This window comes from Homalodisca vitripennis, chromosome 4, assembly GCF_021130785.1.
Source record: "Homalodisca vitripennis isolate AUS2020 chromosome 4, UT_GWSS_2.1, whole genome shotgun sequence".
NCBI lineage: Eukaryota > Metazoa > Arthropoda > Insecta > Hemiptera > Cicadellidae > Homalodisca > Homalodisca vitripennis.
This window is the reverse complement of record NC_060210.1, coordinates 116,328,946-116,345,250: the sequence shown is the minus strand read 5'-3', so window position 1 is coordinate 116,345,250 and position 16,305 is coordinate 116,328,946. Positions and strand designations below refer to the sequence as shown.

At 33.9% G+C, this 16,305-nt stretch overlaps 1 protein-coding gene across 1 annotated transcript in view; it reads right to left on the bottom strand.

Annotated features, from left to right (window-relative positions):
• Positions 1-16,003, bottom strand: part of LOC124359981 (homeobox protein B-H1-like) — a 41,615-nt gene extending 25,612 nt beyond the window's left edge. Inside the window, exon 1 of the mRNA XM_046813194.1 lies at positions 15,424-16,003. Within this exon, the coding sequence (XP_046669150.1) occupies positions 15,424-15,676 (253 nt within the window). The 5' untranslated portion in view covers positions 15,677-16,003. The remainder of the gene's footprint in view (positions 1-15,423) is intronic.
• Between the last annotated feature and the right edge of the window lie 302 nt (positions 16,004-16,305).

The window sequence follows — 16,305 nt, the reverse complement described above, 5'->3', positions numbered from 1 at the left end:
CAGCGATAATTACTCGTCAAGTGCCGACTAGATTCTAGATTAGTCTGATACACCGTGTGTAGTGCGGACCACATGTTCTAGCTTCCAAGTCACCTAGTGTCCACCAAAAAGAGCGGTGATGAAGAGAGGCTCTGATGGTGTATCGGAAGTAGAGGCCATCGTGGTGGTACCAGCAGTTACCAACGATAATTACTCGTCATGTGCCGACTAGATTCTAGACTAGTCTGATATACCGTGTACAGTGCTCACCACATGCTCTAGCTTCTAACTCTTCCAGTGTCCACCAAAAAGAGCGATGATGAAGAGAGGCTCTGATGGTGTAACGGAAGTAGAGGCCATCGCGGCGGTTCCAGCAGTTACCAGCGATAATTACTCGTCATGTGCCGACTAGATTCTAGACTAGTCTGATATACCGTGTACAGAGCTCACCATATTCTCTAGCTTCCAAGTCTTCCAGTGTCCACGAAATAACGGCGATGAGGAATATATTTAGTGATGTAATAGAAGTTGGAACTATCGACGCGTTTCTATCATTTGGCCAACGTTAAACGGTCATAAAAAGAGTATTACCTACTAGTCTTCGAATGCTGAAGTCATATGGGATAAGGGGAAAATATCTTGATCTCTTTCATTCTACACAAGGTGCAATAAGATCTTCTATTAGTCCTTAAGAATTTTGTTTCGATAACGATTCAATAACCCGAACTTTCATCCAAGATTTCGATTACAGCACTTTGAAGGTGATGCAATCGAATTTTTGTTGGCTTAATATTTGTTGGTATTTTTTAGTTTAGACAATTATGATAATATTTCCGAAGAGAAAACTAATTCTTTGAAAAGACCATGAGAAATTATATGCATAAAAGGTACATATTTTGGGCAACTAAAAGAAATTTCCATTGAATATATGAGAAAATTAAATGACGCCATTTACCTACACTGATATGCAGCATTTTTTTCATAGGTCTCACTTCAAGATATTCTAAAACTACTATTTTAATTTCATCAATTCCTCGTGAGAAATGATCATTTTATGTATTTTTCTTTTTTTATAGAAGGAATCTTAATGAGCCTTGTTTAAAAAAATATAAAATGTGACTAAATTAACCCATCCGAAACCTTTCCCGCTTACTTGGTTACTTAGGCCTACCTTTCTCTTAGTGAGAATAGGATTTGCACCTCGCATGATTCCGCAACCGCCAGGAAATTGCCGTTTATTTTCGCTTAACCAACAACCAATCCACAGAGCTTTGGCCTCATGGCGTGTCTACTCTTTACACCTCTTGCATGCGTTTAACAAGCGTTTACCACAAACGCTGTACAGTCACTGCTTTAATACAATGTCCAGAAAATGCACCTAACTTAATTTTAAGGGCGGGTTATTGAATCATAACTTAGCGCGATATAGTGATAACTGTAATGCTTTTGTTACTTGGTATTAGGTAAACGTTACTACGTTTTAAAAGCTTATCCCTATAATAGAATTGACTTAAAATACTTTTGACGGAAATGGAAAATTAGCAAAAGACTTTTGGTGGGTAATTAATAAAATCTATATTGCTGCATCTATGAGATTAAATAGACGCGATGTAGATTCATATAAGTACATTTTATATATTAAGTCATCAGTTATTTATCATGTAGCATTTTCATGAAGTAAATAATAATAATAAAAACAATAAAAAAACGGAGGGTCAAGAACTGTTAATATACTATTCTTAAACCTATTTAATGATTTAAAACGCATTTATGTTATATTGAATTGGGATTCGGAGAAGATTAATGTGATCTTGGGATTGAAATTAATTTGAAAACTAATTAGTTGTTTATGTTTCCAAGGACTATAGTTTGAGGATTGGCTGCAACTTAGTTTTTATTTTAGACTCTTGACCCTAACAGACTTGTTAATGTACCAAAGAGATGAGTAGTCTAAAACCGTCTTAAACGATTAGTATAAAATTCACCAATCTTTATAATAGGTAGATACATTATACAAGTACATAATAAACAAACGTTGAACATTACAGTAATATTTATTCTTTTCCTTAAAATACACTCACAAAATTTAATTTCCTATTAAGTAGTATAACAGTTTAAGAATTATGAGTTAGTGTGTCACCAATTATACAAAATTTTAGTTTATTGGAAGTGTCAAATGAATAATATTTATTTACGTGCAGTATTCCGGGGGGAAATGGTTTTGAGAATATTTAAAATGAATATATTGGTTTGAATAAAAAAACACACAATTGGTGCTTAGTTGTTTAACAATGAAATGAATAAGAATTAAATGATCAGCTCGATAACTTGATAAAATATAAGATGTTTGTTTTGTTATAATTAATTCGATATTTTAGTTACACTTGTAATATATCTTATACACACTTTATTTATTATTTATTTCTTTTAGCTATCGAAAGAGGAATACTAAAATATTTACACGTTCTAGCAATTGGCATCAGCAATTTCAAGAAATTTCGAGTTTCCATCAATAAATGAAATAGGTCTATAATCGTCTGTCGCGGAGTGGGTTCCGCGTGATCAGCCGGCATAGTCTATTCATAGCCTGGTAATAAGATCTTCATCTTTCATGAGCTCGTGATCGAACAGCCTTAACTCTCCAAGTAGTCCATTGTCGCGGGAATTGTGCTCTGAGCTCGCGAATGAACAGAGACGATCGTGAAAGTTTGAAGCGCTTACACACGGCGTGAAGTGCTACGTGGGGGCCTCTATACGTCGCAGGATCTAATTCTGCTGACTCATTGCGCTATTAATTATCCCAATATTTTAAGGGTTCCAGCCCCTGCCTTTTAGAGAACTAAATAGTTCCCGTTTCCGTTTCAGCGGAACAAAAAAACACCCCTTCTGGCGGCCGCGTTGTCATGGTCGAGAGCTTTCGTCTCCATTCAGACTTTTCATTAGGGTAATTATGCTGAATAAACAGCCAACAGACACAACACTTCAGCAATACTCACGGTATCTCTGGCCGGTGGAAAAAAAGAGTGTCACATGGATGAGTGGAAGGGAATTCAAGATTATTATTTTCTATTTTTTTCCAGTTATAATAATCTTTTTTAAATAAACCAAACCGACATACAAACTCAGTCAGTGTAACCTAGATCATGTACCACACACATGTCGGGAATTTTGTAACGTATAAGCATTAAAATATGTTGAAATATGAACCCCAAGAATAAGCTAAACATTTGGGAACTATGTATAAGTAAATGGTTCTCGAATTCTCACGTTCTCGAATTATTGGCAAAAGTAAATTCGGTAGGCAGGCGGTTACACTTTTTTATGACCAAATGCTAAAGATTAAGAATTGATCAGATTCTACTTATCTGGTCAGGCACGACACAAAGACCTGTCAACGGCAAGCCCCAAATGAAATTGCACCCTGAGAGTCGAAGCTAGGCCGCGACGATATACACGTCAGCTGCGACTCAGATCCAAGATTACAGAACACCTGGCGGGCGCCCGGGAGCCGACTCCTGAGGTAATCCTAATTGATTGAAACTGACGCCCCAACAATCATAACTCATCGGGGAGGGTCCGGATCGATCTAGGATCGGCTGTCGGCGAGAAAGTAAACAATACAGAACGTTCTGACTGCCAGGAATCGGAGTGGAAAACAGTCTCAGGTGCCGTAGCTTATGTTTTATTTTATCCGCAGGTAGCCTATTTTGTTTGCACACACTGCAGAAACCAGTACAATATTTTATATAAAAAATAGAGTAAAAGCAGATTTTTACAATTTCGTGTTCTGTATATAATAAATTTATTTATACATGCTTTTGTCTTGTAGACATGAAGATGTTATAAAAATTAGATATGAATTTCATGGAGTTCCTCAAGGTACATCATTGCATCTCGAATTTTTTGGGAGTGAAAATGTGATCGTAGAGAATGTATGTATTAGGTTTTTTGAGTTCTCAGATACTAACAAACAAGTATTTTATTGAATATAATTTCCTCCTAATGTAATAAATCTGAGTCTAAACTACTTCTAAAGATTTATGCGTTTCGGAGGCTCGTAATTAGTTCATGGCGATCTCAGATATTTTTATGGATATTTTAAAATGCTAAAAGTATTATAGGGTAGTATCCAACCCTTATAGTGAATTATTTGAGTTATTTTTGTTATATTCGAATTTGTTGTGTACATTATTTATTAGACTTGTAGCTGAATACTGCAGGAAATTGCCCAATAACTGCTGGATGTTTATGAACATTAAGAAAGACAATACATGCCAAGTATTTGTATTATATTGTATTTTATGATATTGGAAACTACTGAGAATGTATTCAATAGTAATTTTCAGAGAATGTAAATAACAAATAACATTAATTATATGTAATCTATTGATGTTATTTGGTAATAATAACAAGTATTGTAAATTCGTTTATAAAACGTGAAACGAAAATAAATTTAATAATTTGAGATCATATTTTAAGTTATTATCAACCCCAAAAATTTTGTTGAAATACTGTTATAAAAAGCTTCGAGTTAATTTTTAAAAATCTGATTGTACGGCAACCTGTAATTATTTGCATGTTTATACAATATTAAGTTTATGTAAACTGTATAGTTAATTTAGAAGCTTAGCCATTTTAAACCTTACAAGTTATTAAAATACAAGTGATTTATAAAAATTTAGAGATTCCATACACCTTATTTTTCTATATAAACTCATAATTTAGGTAAGAATATTTTAGGAATGTGAAAGTACAAAATTTCAGGTTGCATAAATTAATACTCTACAATTTGCATTAATAATATATACGATGACCATATCATAATTTTTAATTGTATAAATTATAGTTTTCAGAACTTTTAGAGCATTTCAACTACAATTGTTCTAAGTTTTACTGCAATATTATTTTTGTACGGTAGCCTACTAATTTTTATTTATGTGATGCTATTGTAGGCTATGGTTCTCAATAACCTATACGGTCGCGTTCCGTAAACCGTAGGGCTTATAGTATAATCTTATTAAATAACTTGTAAGAACAAACGCAAAAATATTAACCTCATTTCCGTTTTTTTTTTTTTTTTAACCTGCTAGTTTAAATAGAACCAATCGTTTTCGTAATTTTACAGCATCCGTCTTGAAGCCGTAAGATATTAAAAATCATATGTTTTTAAGGTTTTTTATACTTTTGGTAATGATCTACATTGAGCAATATAAAAATTGTATTAGTAAAGATATTGCTACTAAGTGTTCATTTTGAAATATTTTCGTGCAAAACACTTTTTGAAGAAATGAAGAAAGTTATCGTGATCGTACCCATTGTCGATATTACAAGTTACGAGTACATTCCACAAAAATTTTACAGCCGCCATATTGAAACTTATAAGACTTTAATACAACTTTTAAGAGATTTAAAAGACTAATCCACTTTCAGAGTATAAGTCTAATTCAGCGTCATTTTAAAGCAGACATATCGAAAAATTCCAAAATAAAATGGTTTGAAAATATTACAATATTCTTGAACAAATTCTGTTTCTGTTGTTTAAGCTAGCTGATATAAATATTATGCGTGGACTAAATGCAAAATGGTGCCATTTTGAAATTGATTGAATTTTTTACAAAGGAAATAACCAAGACGCGTGTAAGTGTACTATTTCCATATAGTTTTTACTTTGAATAAATAAGATGGCGTAAAAAGCGCGTTTAATATTGCTTTTGAAAATGTTCGTACATTGCGTAAAGTAAACGGTAATATCTAAGGCTCATGAACTGTAGAAAAGGACGGTTCTAAAAACTCCGTTAAAAGGATGATTTGCAAAAAACATATTTATGTGAAATCTACCTAAAATGCGTCCATGTAGCTAAAACTGTTACAAACAGCTAATCAGTCTTACTGGTGGGTATGCACTTTAGAAGGACTGGAAATAAAGGTTCAGAAATGATTCTAATCCTTCGCTTCTATCATAATCTCTAATATCTGTTTCCGACCTTTTTGGAGATCCAAGTCTCTGGACAAGAGAACATTCCAGTGCATAGTGAGAAGAAACAAAACTGTTTCAAAGACTTAAATTAAATTTTCAAGATTGTAATATCGTATCGTAGAAACAGTGCTATAATGGTACAGAGAGTCAGATGGAGAGGACAATCTGTTTGCTCGACAAGCAGATAGCGGATGCTGAGGATGCTACGCAAGATGACCGCAAACCGCAGGCTGATAGATAACACATCCTTCGACCGCAGCAGGAGCAAACCGTAGATTAGACGGTGACAAAGGAAGAAATTGGATAGCTCTGAATAAATTAAAAGGATTTTTAATCGTCAACATGTAACAAATTTAACTAAGATGGAGTTTTCTCTCTTTCCTCGACCCTTCTCACTAGAACATAGCCAGGAAAAAATATAGGAAAAGTTTGTAGGAGAGGGGTCCACACAACTGATATTCGGTAGTGGACAGAGAGTAAGGCCCCATTTTGTTCCTTAAAAAGTTCTTGACCCGTTTCTTTGTTGAGAACAATATTTCAGCATTACTTGTCAGTAATACTGAATTATTTAAATAATAATAATCGCTTACTAAAAAAGTAATTAAGAAAATTTAAAATTTGTGGGGGGGGGTCCGGACCCCTTGGACCCCTCGCTCGCTACGCCCTTGCCTTCTTAATATATATGTTGATTAAATAGAAAATAAAATTTATGTCTTAATTAAGTGCTGTGGTATATTTGAACTGCTAAGCGAAAAATCGAACGCGTTATAGCAACTTTACCTTAAATTTCGTAATACTGTGTTAATAAAACTAGGGCAAATAAAGAATGTAAACAATTGTCAAAAATATAGAATGTTGAAATTTAGTTTAACAACTGAAGTGGATTAGCAATATTAAAATTAAACAACAATTAGGTTGGCAAACTAAAAATATACAATACTAAAAATAATTTGCTGAACTTTTTCCAAAAGGTTTATGACTTTGTCTTCATGGAAGATAAATAAAAAGAAAGCCCTTATCAGATCACTTTATATAAAGGTACAGTTAAAAAATTACCACATACACCAAATTAATTTAACAAAACAAATAAATTTAAAAAAATAGCTTTAATTAAAATATAAATTATTTGAAAGTAATTTTATATTTTAAAGGCATTTTATTATTAAAATTGACACTGTTTTTGTATTCATTGATGACCTAAGAGAATTATACATTTTAAATTAAATATAGTTTAAAAAGTAGGCTGCAAGATAAAATAATTAGTAACGAAATTAAATTTTTGTAAATATAAAAAAAACATACCACTCTCTAAAGTTGTAACTCACGTAGGCGCTGTAAAAAGTTAAATTTTTATCTTCAGCAGTTTTTATTTCGGACTGATAACGAAATGACTAAATTTCCAACTTTACATGCTTGTAATTTCACACGGAGTGTTCAAAAAATTATATCGTTTTCCTGTATTCAGGGAAGATACACGAAAGAGCTATAAATGAAAACAATGAATCTTTCCAAACTCAAAATCGGTTGCACCAAATTAACACCTTTGTTTTTACGGATTCTGATGAAAAGTTTCAGTATTTCAAAAAGTGAAGTGGCCATAAATAAGTTCGCGGGCCGAGCTGACAACGAGATTGCAGCATCCACGAGGAAGCTAAACTGTTACAGAGATGTTATTACCAATTATCTATGGTTGTGTCACCGCGCTGCTGCCTCGGCCCTGCCGCTGAGCTGGCAACGTCGCTTTGCGTCCCGACCGTCGCTGTCGCTGTTGACCAAACATTGGCCTGGACCGGCAGTCAGTGGTTGGTGAATCGGTCATAGTCAATATCAATGTTATTTAATTAACCTTGTGACAGACTCGAGTCTCTTCCATAACAACAGTGGATTTTACTATTTCAATACATTTTTATTAGTATCGGTATTAACCATTTGTATAGTGAATCAAAAATATCGCTGTTCCTCTAAATAGGCTAAAACGGCAGGTAAATACGAGTATACACTTCAGTAATTACGTAATTTCATAATAAATATCCAACTTATCGACACACTGTTGTCACACCTAATTCGCATCTAGGGCATAACTTTTGAGCGACTTAAAGCAAATGATTTCTAAAAATGTCACTATTCTACAGTATTTCCATTGCAATAACTCTATTGAGTTTCATAAAAGGTTAACTCTATCCTCGCTATGCAATTGGCGCTGTTTTCGGTCATAGAACCTAAGTGGGTGAAAAACGGACACAAAACTTAAAAAGCATTTCATTTTTGTCAATTAATAACCCAACATTGGACAGTCCAAGAACAACTGAAAACCCAAAAACTAAATTTGGGAGTGTCGATGGCCGAGCGGCCGAGCGGATTTTGGTTCTGGGCTAGAGATAGCGAGGTTCAAATCCTGACTGTGACCATTGCACTTTTTATCAGTACCATCGACCTAGTACTGTATCGACTCTCCACCTTATTCTGTTTGATAAGATCCTCGCACAGGCCAGTGGCTCATGAGGACTGGCAGAATAAGACTTTAAAGGGAGTCGGCCTTTCCTTAAAAAACCCTTCTAGGTAATTTAAAGCGTAACGTTGTTTGTTAGGTCTTGAGATAAACCAAGATCGTAGCCAGCGAGGGGGTCCAAGGGGCCCCCCTCCACAAAATTTTAATTGTTTAAATATTCCGTTTTTAGTAAACGATTATTATTATTTAAATGATTCAGTATTACTGACAAGTACTGTTGAAGGATCGTTCTCAACACAAATACGGGTCAAGAACTTTTTAAAGAACAAAATGTCGCCTTATTTTCTGTCCACATTGGGAAAATATCTGTTGTCTTGACCCTCTTCCGAATTTCTTTCTGGCTATGTTCTTGAAACAGACGAATAACTTACAGTCTTGTGTAAAGCTATCAGTAATCAATAACTAAATCTTGAAACACACACAGCTAGGCAAACCCTGATTACTTAAAGAGTAGCTGTCCACAACGCGTGCTGACGCCTCTAGCGTGCTGATAGATGCTGATGCGTGCACGACAGCACTCAGCGGACTGTCAGCGCGGTCAGGCGCTGCGGAAATTGGTCGAAACTACAACAATCAGACTTTAAATGATGAAGTAGATGTGTTGAACGATATCAGTGCTTTTGTAATATTGCGTAAACACAACATTATGAACATTACATCAGCAAAGATGTGTTAGTGATGTCATCAAGTACGATCATAGGTTCCATGCATAAGTAAGATTTTGCACGTTCACTGCAAAATGAAATAACATTTAATTTGTTTAAGGAATCGCTATTATGATGGAATTTTCTTTAAGTATTTCACATTTTCACCGATCAGAACTCCACAACACTAAACCACCACAATCCGAAAATATATATGATTCAGCTATTGTTCATCGTACAGAAAGAGGTAAAGTGTTTTAAAATTTTCAGGTTTTTTATAGCAGTATTATAAAAATTACACTTAAAAATAAACAATGCATTCTCAAATTGTTACTTCTAGATGACAGCCAACATGAAATCCGAGTTACCCCAACTGAGCCGTAAGGGATGGGCTACTGAAGCCGCCTGCTTTTTATGGCTCAAGAAAGTTTTAAGAGGGGTGCATTAACGAATGAAAGCAACACAAGCTGTTATGGACAGTGTGGCCAAAAGTTGCAAGAAATTTGATTGATATTTCAATTTTTACCGTTACTATACTATAATTGTTTGCTGAATTGTTTACTACAGATTACTTATTTTAATTACATGTACTATATTTTGTACATTGCCATTGTACATTTTTGTATTTTGTAAATGTTACTATTGTATATTGCTAGGACATTTTGAATTTACCGCAATGGTTACATTTCATGCGTATTCTCCAGAAGTTTCAATTATATATCTAAAGTTTTAAGTAGATTTGTAAAACACCGTTGAAATATTTTTCTTCAGGGATTGCTATGGAGCCTGTGGTTGTTGGATATTTAAAGATTTCAATTTATGTTCTTACCATTCGACTTATAAGCAATCACCTAAGAAATTTATACCCTGTTTAAAATTATAATTCCGGACTAAATGCGTGAACACAACAGCTAATTGAATACAACCGCAAATACATATTAATTTTTGTATTGCTACGGTTTTTAAGAAAAAAATGTACGGTAAATAAAAAAAAACGTTTTTTAATATTATTTAAACATTTACTCATAAAAAATTGTATTACCAAAAATAGCAAAACTACATCTGCACGGGAAATATAACAAAACTAACATTTAATTTGATAACTAACAAAATCATTATACATTATAAGGCGTGAAAAACTAGTTTAATTTGCGATTAAATTGGCTAAAAGATGTTGAAATTAAGAATATTTACTTAAAATTATAACATGGCACCTAATGACTGAAAATTAATATAACAGAGCGTTTAAAAAATATTGTTATGGTTAAATTCTTGTATGGAAGCTTTGAAAAGTATCCAATTGCCTATACGGATTGGACTAATAAAAAATGAAAAACTTTTTACCAAGTCCCTTATTAATTAACCTTATTGTTGTCATTTTATGGAAATAAAGAAGGAAGAGGTAAATTATTAACAAACTTATTAGCATGTTTTAAACGAATAAATTGCAATACTCAAACTAAACTCAAAGGTAGTTCGCATTTTAAAAATTAGCATAGCCCACTTAAGGAATGCGCTAAGCAGTGAATCTGTCTTATGGTAATTTATTCGCATTCAATATTTATGTACTTAAACTGCTACATTAACTGAGATAAGTATTAGAGTGAGTTGATACTCGTTATTCCCGCACATGTATCTTACATTTTCAGTTGAATGTTTTGAAGAAAAGTGGACTATTTATAAATTTAAAATGTATTAAAATCTCTATTTTATTCTTTTATGTAACATAGTATTAGGTTCGCTAAGTTTAGAACATAGATGTGTTAGCAGGATAGCGTGCAGCACCTGCAGTTCTGCAGTTTTAGTCAATCAGTTACCACTCATGTTCTTACATTTTCATGCTGAGTCTTTCAAATGTAAGGGACCAATTTATGTTTAAGTTATGTCACCTTCATTTCTTGTTGTAAGACAGGTTATGTCCGGCAATTACAAGAAATGGGATTAATTAATTATGAATCATAATTTAAGCAGGATCCACCATGCCCCATTAAAACAATAATTGTACAAACTTAGTTATATCAGTTTAGTAAGACTCAATCAATTCAGTATTGTTTTTTCCGTTTATTCTTACATTGATAAATATATAAAAAGTACTTTTACTAAAAGTACTCATTTACAATGATTATCAGAACAACTAGTTGATTGATTGATTAGTTGAATTATTTGTACATTATTGTAGCATACAGATGAAAATAGAGCTTATCTTACATTTGAGCTCCCACAGTATAGTTTGATAACATTATAACTTTGTTCTTATTTTTCCTATTTCTTTCACACAAAACATTGTTCGACTTAGTTTATTTTAATCTTTTTGACACAAAGTAAACAACTTTAGTACGAACGATAAACGTATGGTACCTGACAAATAATGTAGCATACGGGGTTTGTATGTAAATAATGCATTCGTTACTGCAAATAATATAACTACTTAGCCTACCACTTGGTATAATTTTTACGTATTGTTCTGATTTATCCTTGTAAACTCGTACAAAATAAATCAAAACTAGAGCATTGACGGTTATCTATACTAAATAGAAATATTTTGAAAATCAACGAATATGCAAAATTACGTAAGTCGTGACAAGATCAACTACTTCGTGTTTGAACTAATTTTAAATTAAAATGAAAAAATTCAAAATCAACTACTTGACTGATTCATGGAAATTGTATAGTAATACTGTAATGAGATATGCAAACTTTAATATTTTATGTAGACATTAGTGGGTTTTTAGTTACTTTTATTGCAGGTAAAGGATCAGTCCTGGTCTATTGAAACATCTTGCCATCGGGCGAATGTCAACCCAGAGTTTCCAAATCTACCAACAGCCTTCCCTAGGCAGTTTCAAGGTTAAATGTAATCTATTGTATAAAACACAAAATGAGACGTCACAAACAAAATTCGTAGAATTTAATATATTCTCAAAAAACAAGGAACGTGCTTTTGTGTACTGATGGTTTAAAAAAGTTTGAATAGAAGATTTATTATTTTAAAATAGTGTCCTAAATGGTGTTGTATAAAAATATACTTTAATCCTACAGTATTGTTAAAACTACATCAAATTATAAAGGCAATCCAATAACTATCATACTTCAAATATAGACCTTAAAATGAGGATCTTCAAAAATAAGATTTAAGAAAAACATAACCGATGGATTTCGTTTTCATTAATGATGGTGCACATCATAAGGTTATGTAGACCTTCAGAAAAAACGCAGTATTTAATTTTTTTTTTTAATCACCACCTTTTTAAAGTTACAATAGCTTCAATATTCACGAGAAACTAACAGCCAACAAAACATTTCAAAACACAGTCCTAATTAAATGTAATTGATGATAATATGAAGAGACTCCAACTTGAAGAGTAGAACTAAAATCAACGACAGCACACGTTGTGTGCCCAATTTGGCACATGATTTGTTAATTAATCCGGAGAGAAAGTGCGTGGTAACAAGATCAGGAGGACTGACAAAATATCAGCAATTATAAAAATAAGGACAAACACAATTAGTCCTCAGTACGAGAAAGGAAAACAGTAAGAAAGAAGTAATAATTACAGGAAGTCGCTAATTTATGGAATTACTAATGGCGTAATTGCCGTCTTAAATAGTCCTGCTGCTCGAATGTCCTGAAATTATCCTTCACAAGTTGTTGTAATGATGAATGCAGTTTAGTTGTGTTATAAAACAGGAGAGCTTTCGCACGCCAGTTCTCTAATAACGGTAGAATTACAGTACGCAAAATGACGACTTTTCAGTAAACCTTCATCGTATAACTTAAAAAAATAGCTTATTTTTATAATGCAGAATATATGTAATTGCGAGAAAAATAATAATCCGTAACTAAGTATATGTTACCGTATTGCTTTTGAATTAAAAGGAAATAACCCCTAAGTAACTTTTACATACATAATCGTATTTTTACACATGTGTTGTTAAAAAAATAATAAAAAAGGTTAGAGACAAGTCAAATTCATATCTTACGTTCATAGCTGGGTGATAAACTACAGATATAATTAAAAAAAGAAAAACCAGAGATAGTTACCTGGATATCGTTTATATATATATATATATATATATATATATATATATATATATATATATATATATATATATAATAGATATTAATGTTAATATATTAGATTAATTACAGCAATATTAATTTAAACTTACCTTAAAAAGTAAATCTGTGTTATTTTGATGACAAATCTGTCATTTTACTGACCTGTTAATAAGATTTAGGCCCTAATGCTTATAAATATTAAATCATCAGTAATAATGACATATTAATCACTCACAATTTTTCATCGTAATTAAAATAAAATTCTAAGTTTAATGTTAGCGTGCTTTGTATTTGTTCATATTAGGCCCAGTAAGATATAATATGTCAAACGTACGCAACAATTTCGTGTGTTGGTAAAGTACACACTAAGGAGTTCGTCTCAAAGAATAATTAATCGTTAAGTATTTATTTAGAATGGTGTTGCATACCTTTTAGTACTTAAATTTCCTAATCATAATAAATAATTATTTCCATTGCACCTTACGGATGGTAGACTATAGTCTGGTTCATCCCTAACCATACCCGTGATAATATATGTTACCATTTAAACAATATTTACCACTGGTTGGTTACCAGTGGGTTAGTCGGTAATGTACACAAGTAAACAATAACATTTTATGATTTTGGCAAAAAATTCTCTAAACAGTTTGTTTACAAATTATATGTAGTTTTATTAACATGGTGTCACTATGAGTCAACTGTTTCCTAGGCTCAAATCATATGGGTACCCCCCCATCAAGCAGGGCTATAAGGAAATCTACTTCAGGTCTTATTCCCTCTGCTACTCGTTCCGGTGCTTTCATTTGATCCGAGATTAGTCAACAGTAAATTAATTAATATTGTAGCTATTTATAAGCGGCTATAAATAAAAATAAATCGTCTAAATTAGTACAATTCACATAGAAAAGTAATAGAACGTTCGTATGATTTAATACTGATAATCTAGGAGCTGAGAGCCTAACTGTTTTTCTTGAAATTGATAGAAGAATATTGTTCCTTAGTAGAAAATAAATTGTCAGCAATGCTATTTTTGATGGAGGGTAAATATAAAAAGGGTTAAAAATACGAATATGTATTTTTTATCAGATTATATTTTTAGTAACACTTGAACCAAACGTTAGACATTGAATAAGAATAATCTTTAAAACTAATCAATTTCTTCCTTAGTATAAATCTCTCAATCGATTCAGAAAAAATCCAAGTTGTGCTTATTGAACCTGGACCATGAGGCATTTAATTCAACAGCAATTGGAGTAAGCTATATTAATGTTTATTCACTATAATGCATTGACGATTGTTTTTGTTTATTTTCCAGAAACAAAAACACCTTCCACATTGTAAACAAATAAGTGGTGTTTTGTTGAAAGACAACAAGAATCGCATAAGATACGGAAATGACGGTTAATAATTGTTGACGATTTGGATGTCTATATTTATAGGACGGTTTATAGAGTAATTAAATGAGAACCAGATATTGCTATAAGAAGGGAGTATAATGCAAAATCAATATCATCACATAAAATGAAGTATTTTTAAAACTAATACGGACTTTTATTTTGTAACTGTTGTCTAATTTTATCAATAGTGAAAATATAGGCGTAACGTTTAAATGTTAATTCAATGTTCATTGTAACCCATATTAATTAAATTAGGTAATTGGTAAATAAAATAAGAATTTCCACGAATAAATGTATAAATATCAATACTTTGAATTGACAAGATTAGATTACGAATTTATTTGTGATGTACTATTAATAAATGTAATTGTTACACGCGTTAATAATGACACCAACAATGATCTACCTTTAAGTTGGACATTTATAATCCATTCAATCAACAGCAATAATTAAGAATCCACAAATTGATACGGTAAATTGAAATGTTCCGCCGCAACCGCCGAGTTACCGCCGATCCACGCCGCGAGGCTTTCTACCTACCTCTCGAGCTCCTGTGGTTTTCTGTGTCCATTATGACAATCAATTCTGGTTTTGGAAGTGGACCATAATAATCATGTTTGGTGCCGGCCCTCTAATCAAGCGGGTACACCAGGCCTAATTCTTTATTTATGGGAGCAGCTCCTACGTCAGTAGTTTCTTTATCAATACTGCTATCATGTCTGTCTTTTGATGTGGAATTTTGTTTTTGAATTAACCGCACGCAGCTCATCAGGGTTTCCAAAGATTTCAGGCAGCAATTTTCTACAAGTTATTCTGCCCTATTTGTAACGTCATAATCGGTAATGATCAGGACTTACCATTAGAACAGACGCTGCTGGCGTCCCCTGGCAGGCCGCTGTCTGTCCCGCTCTCGTGTCCATCGCTCAGCTCGGCGTCCCGACAGTGCAGGGATAGGTCTCGAGGAGCGTCTCCTGAAGAGGCCGGCGACGGGGGCGATCGCTGTCCGCTCTGCCCCGACAAGATGTCCGTGATCATGAACCTGGACCGCGCGAGGTGAGGGTGGTGGTGCGGCATGCTCAGGACCCCCGGGGGCATATCGTGGACGGTCATGGGTCCGCCCGTGGGCGCCGGTATTCCCGCCAACTCCCGACTTGGCGCTCGGTCTCGACGGCAAAGTCACTAACACTCCGGTTCAGTCCATATCACATGTCCACCAGCACTGAAAAATCCTCAAAGTTTGTGAGTTCTCGGAAAAAATCAAGGGAACTAAACTGGATCCTTGTGGCACACCGAATTAACTATCGAGTCTCTTGAAGAAAACACAAGTCAATTAAAATCCACTGTAAAACTTGCTTTTAAACAATGAATGGCTATTAGAGTCACTAACAATCCCCGAAGAAGTTCTGTCCTCTGGAAACGTCCTAACCGGTGGAGTCACTGGAGTCGACTGCCCTCCGCTGTCAGTCGGCCGCCCCTCCCCACCCTTCCCCTCGGCAAGCCACGCCCCCCGCGCGTCGACTAATAGAATCACTCGCTCTCCTGACTCCGCCAACCAGCAGCCTCCGATTATCGGGATCGAGTGATCCCTCCCTCCCCCCTCTCCACTTACCTCCCCTCTCGCGCCTACTCTGCGGTTTAAGGCAATCTATTACATCTTCACCTCTTTCATCCATCCTTTCCCGTTTTGATTTGTTAAGTAACACCAACCCCGTAGTCGGTGACTGAACGTCTGCCGATTG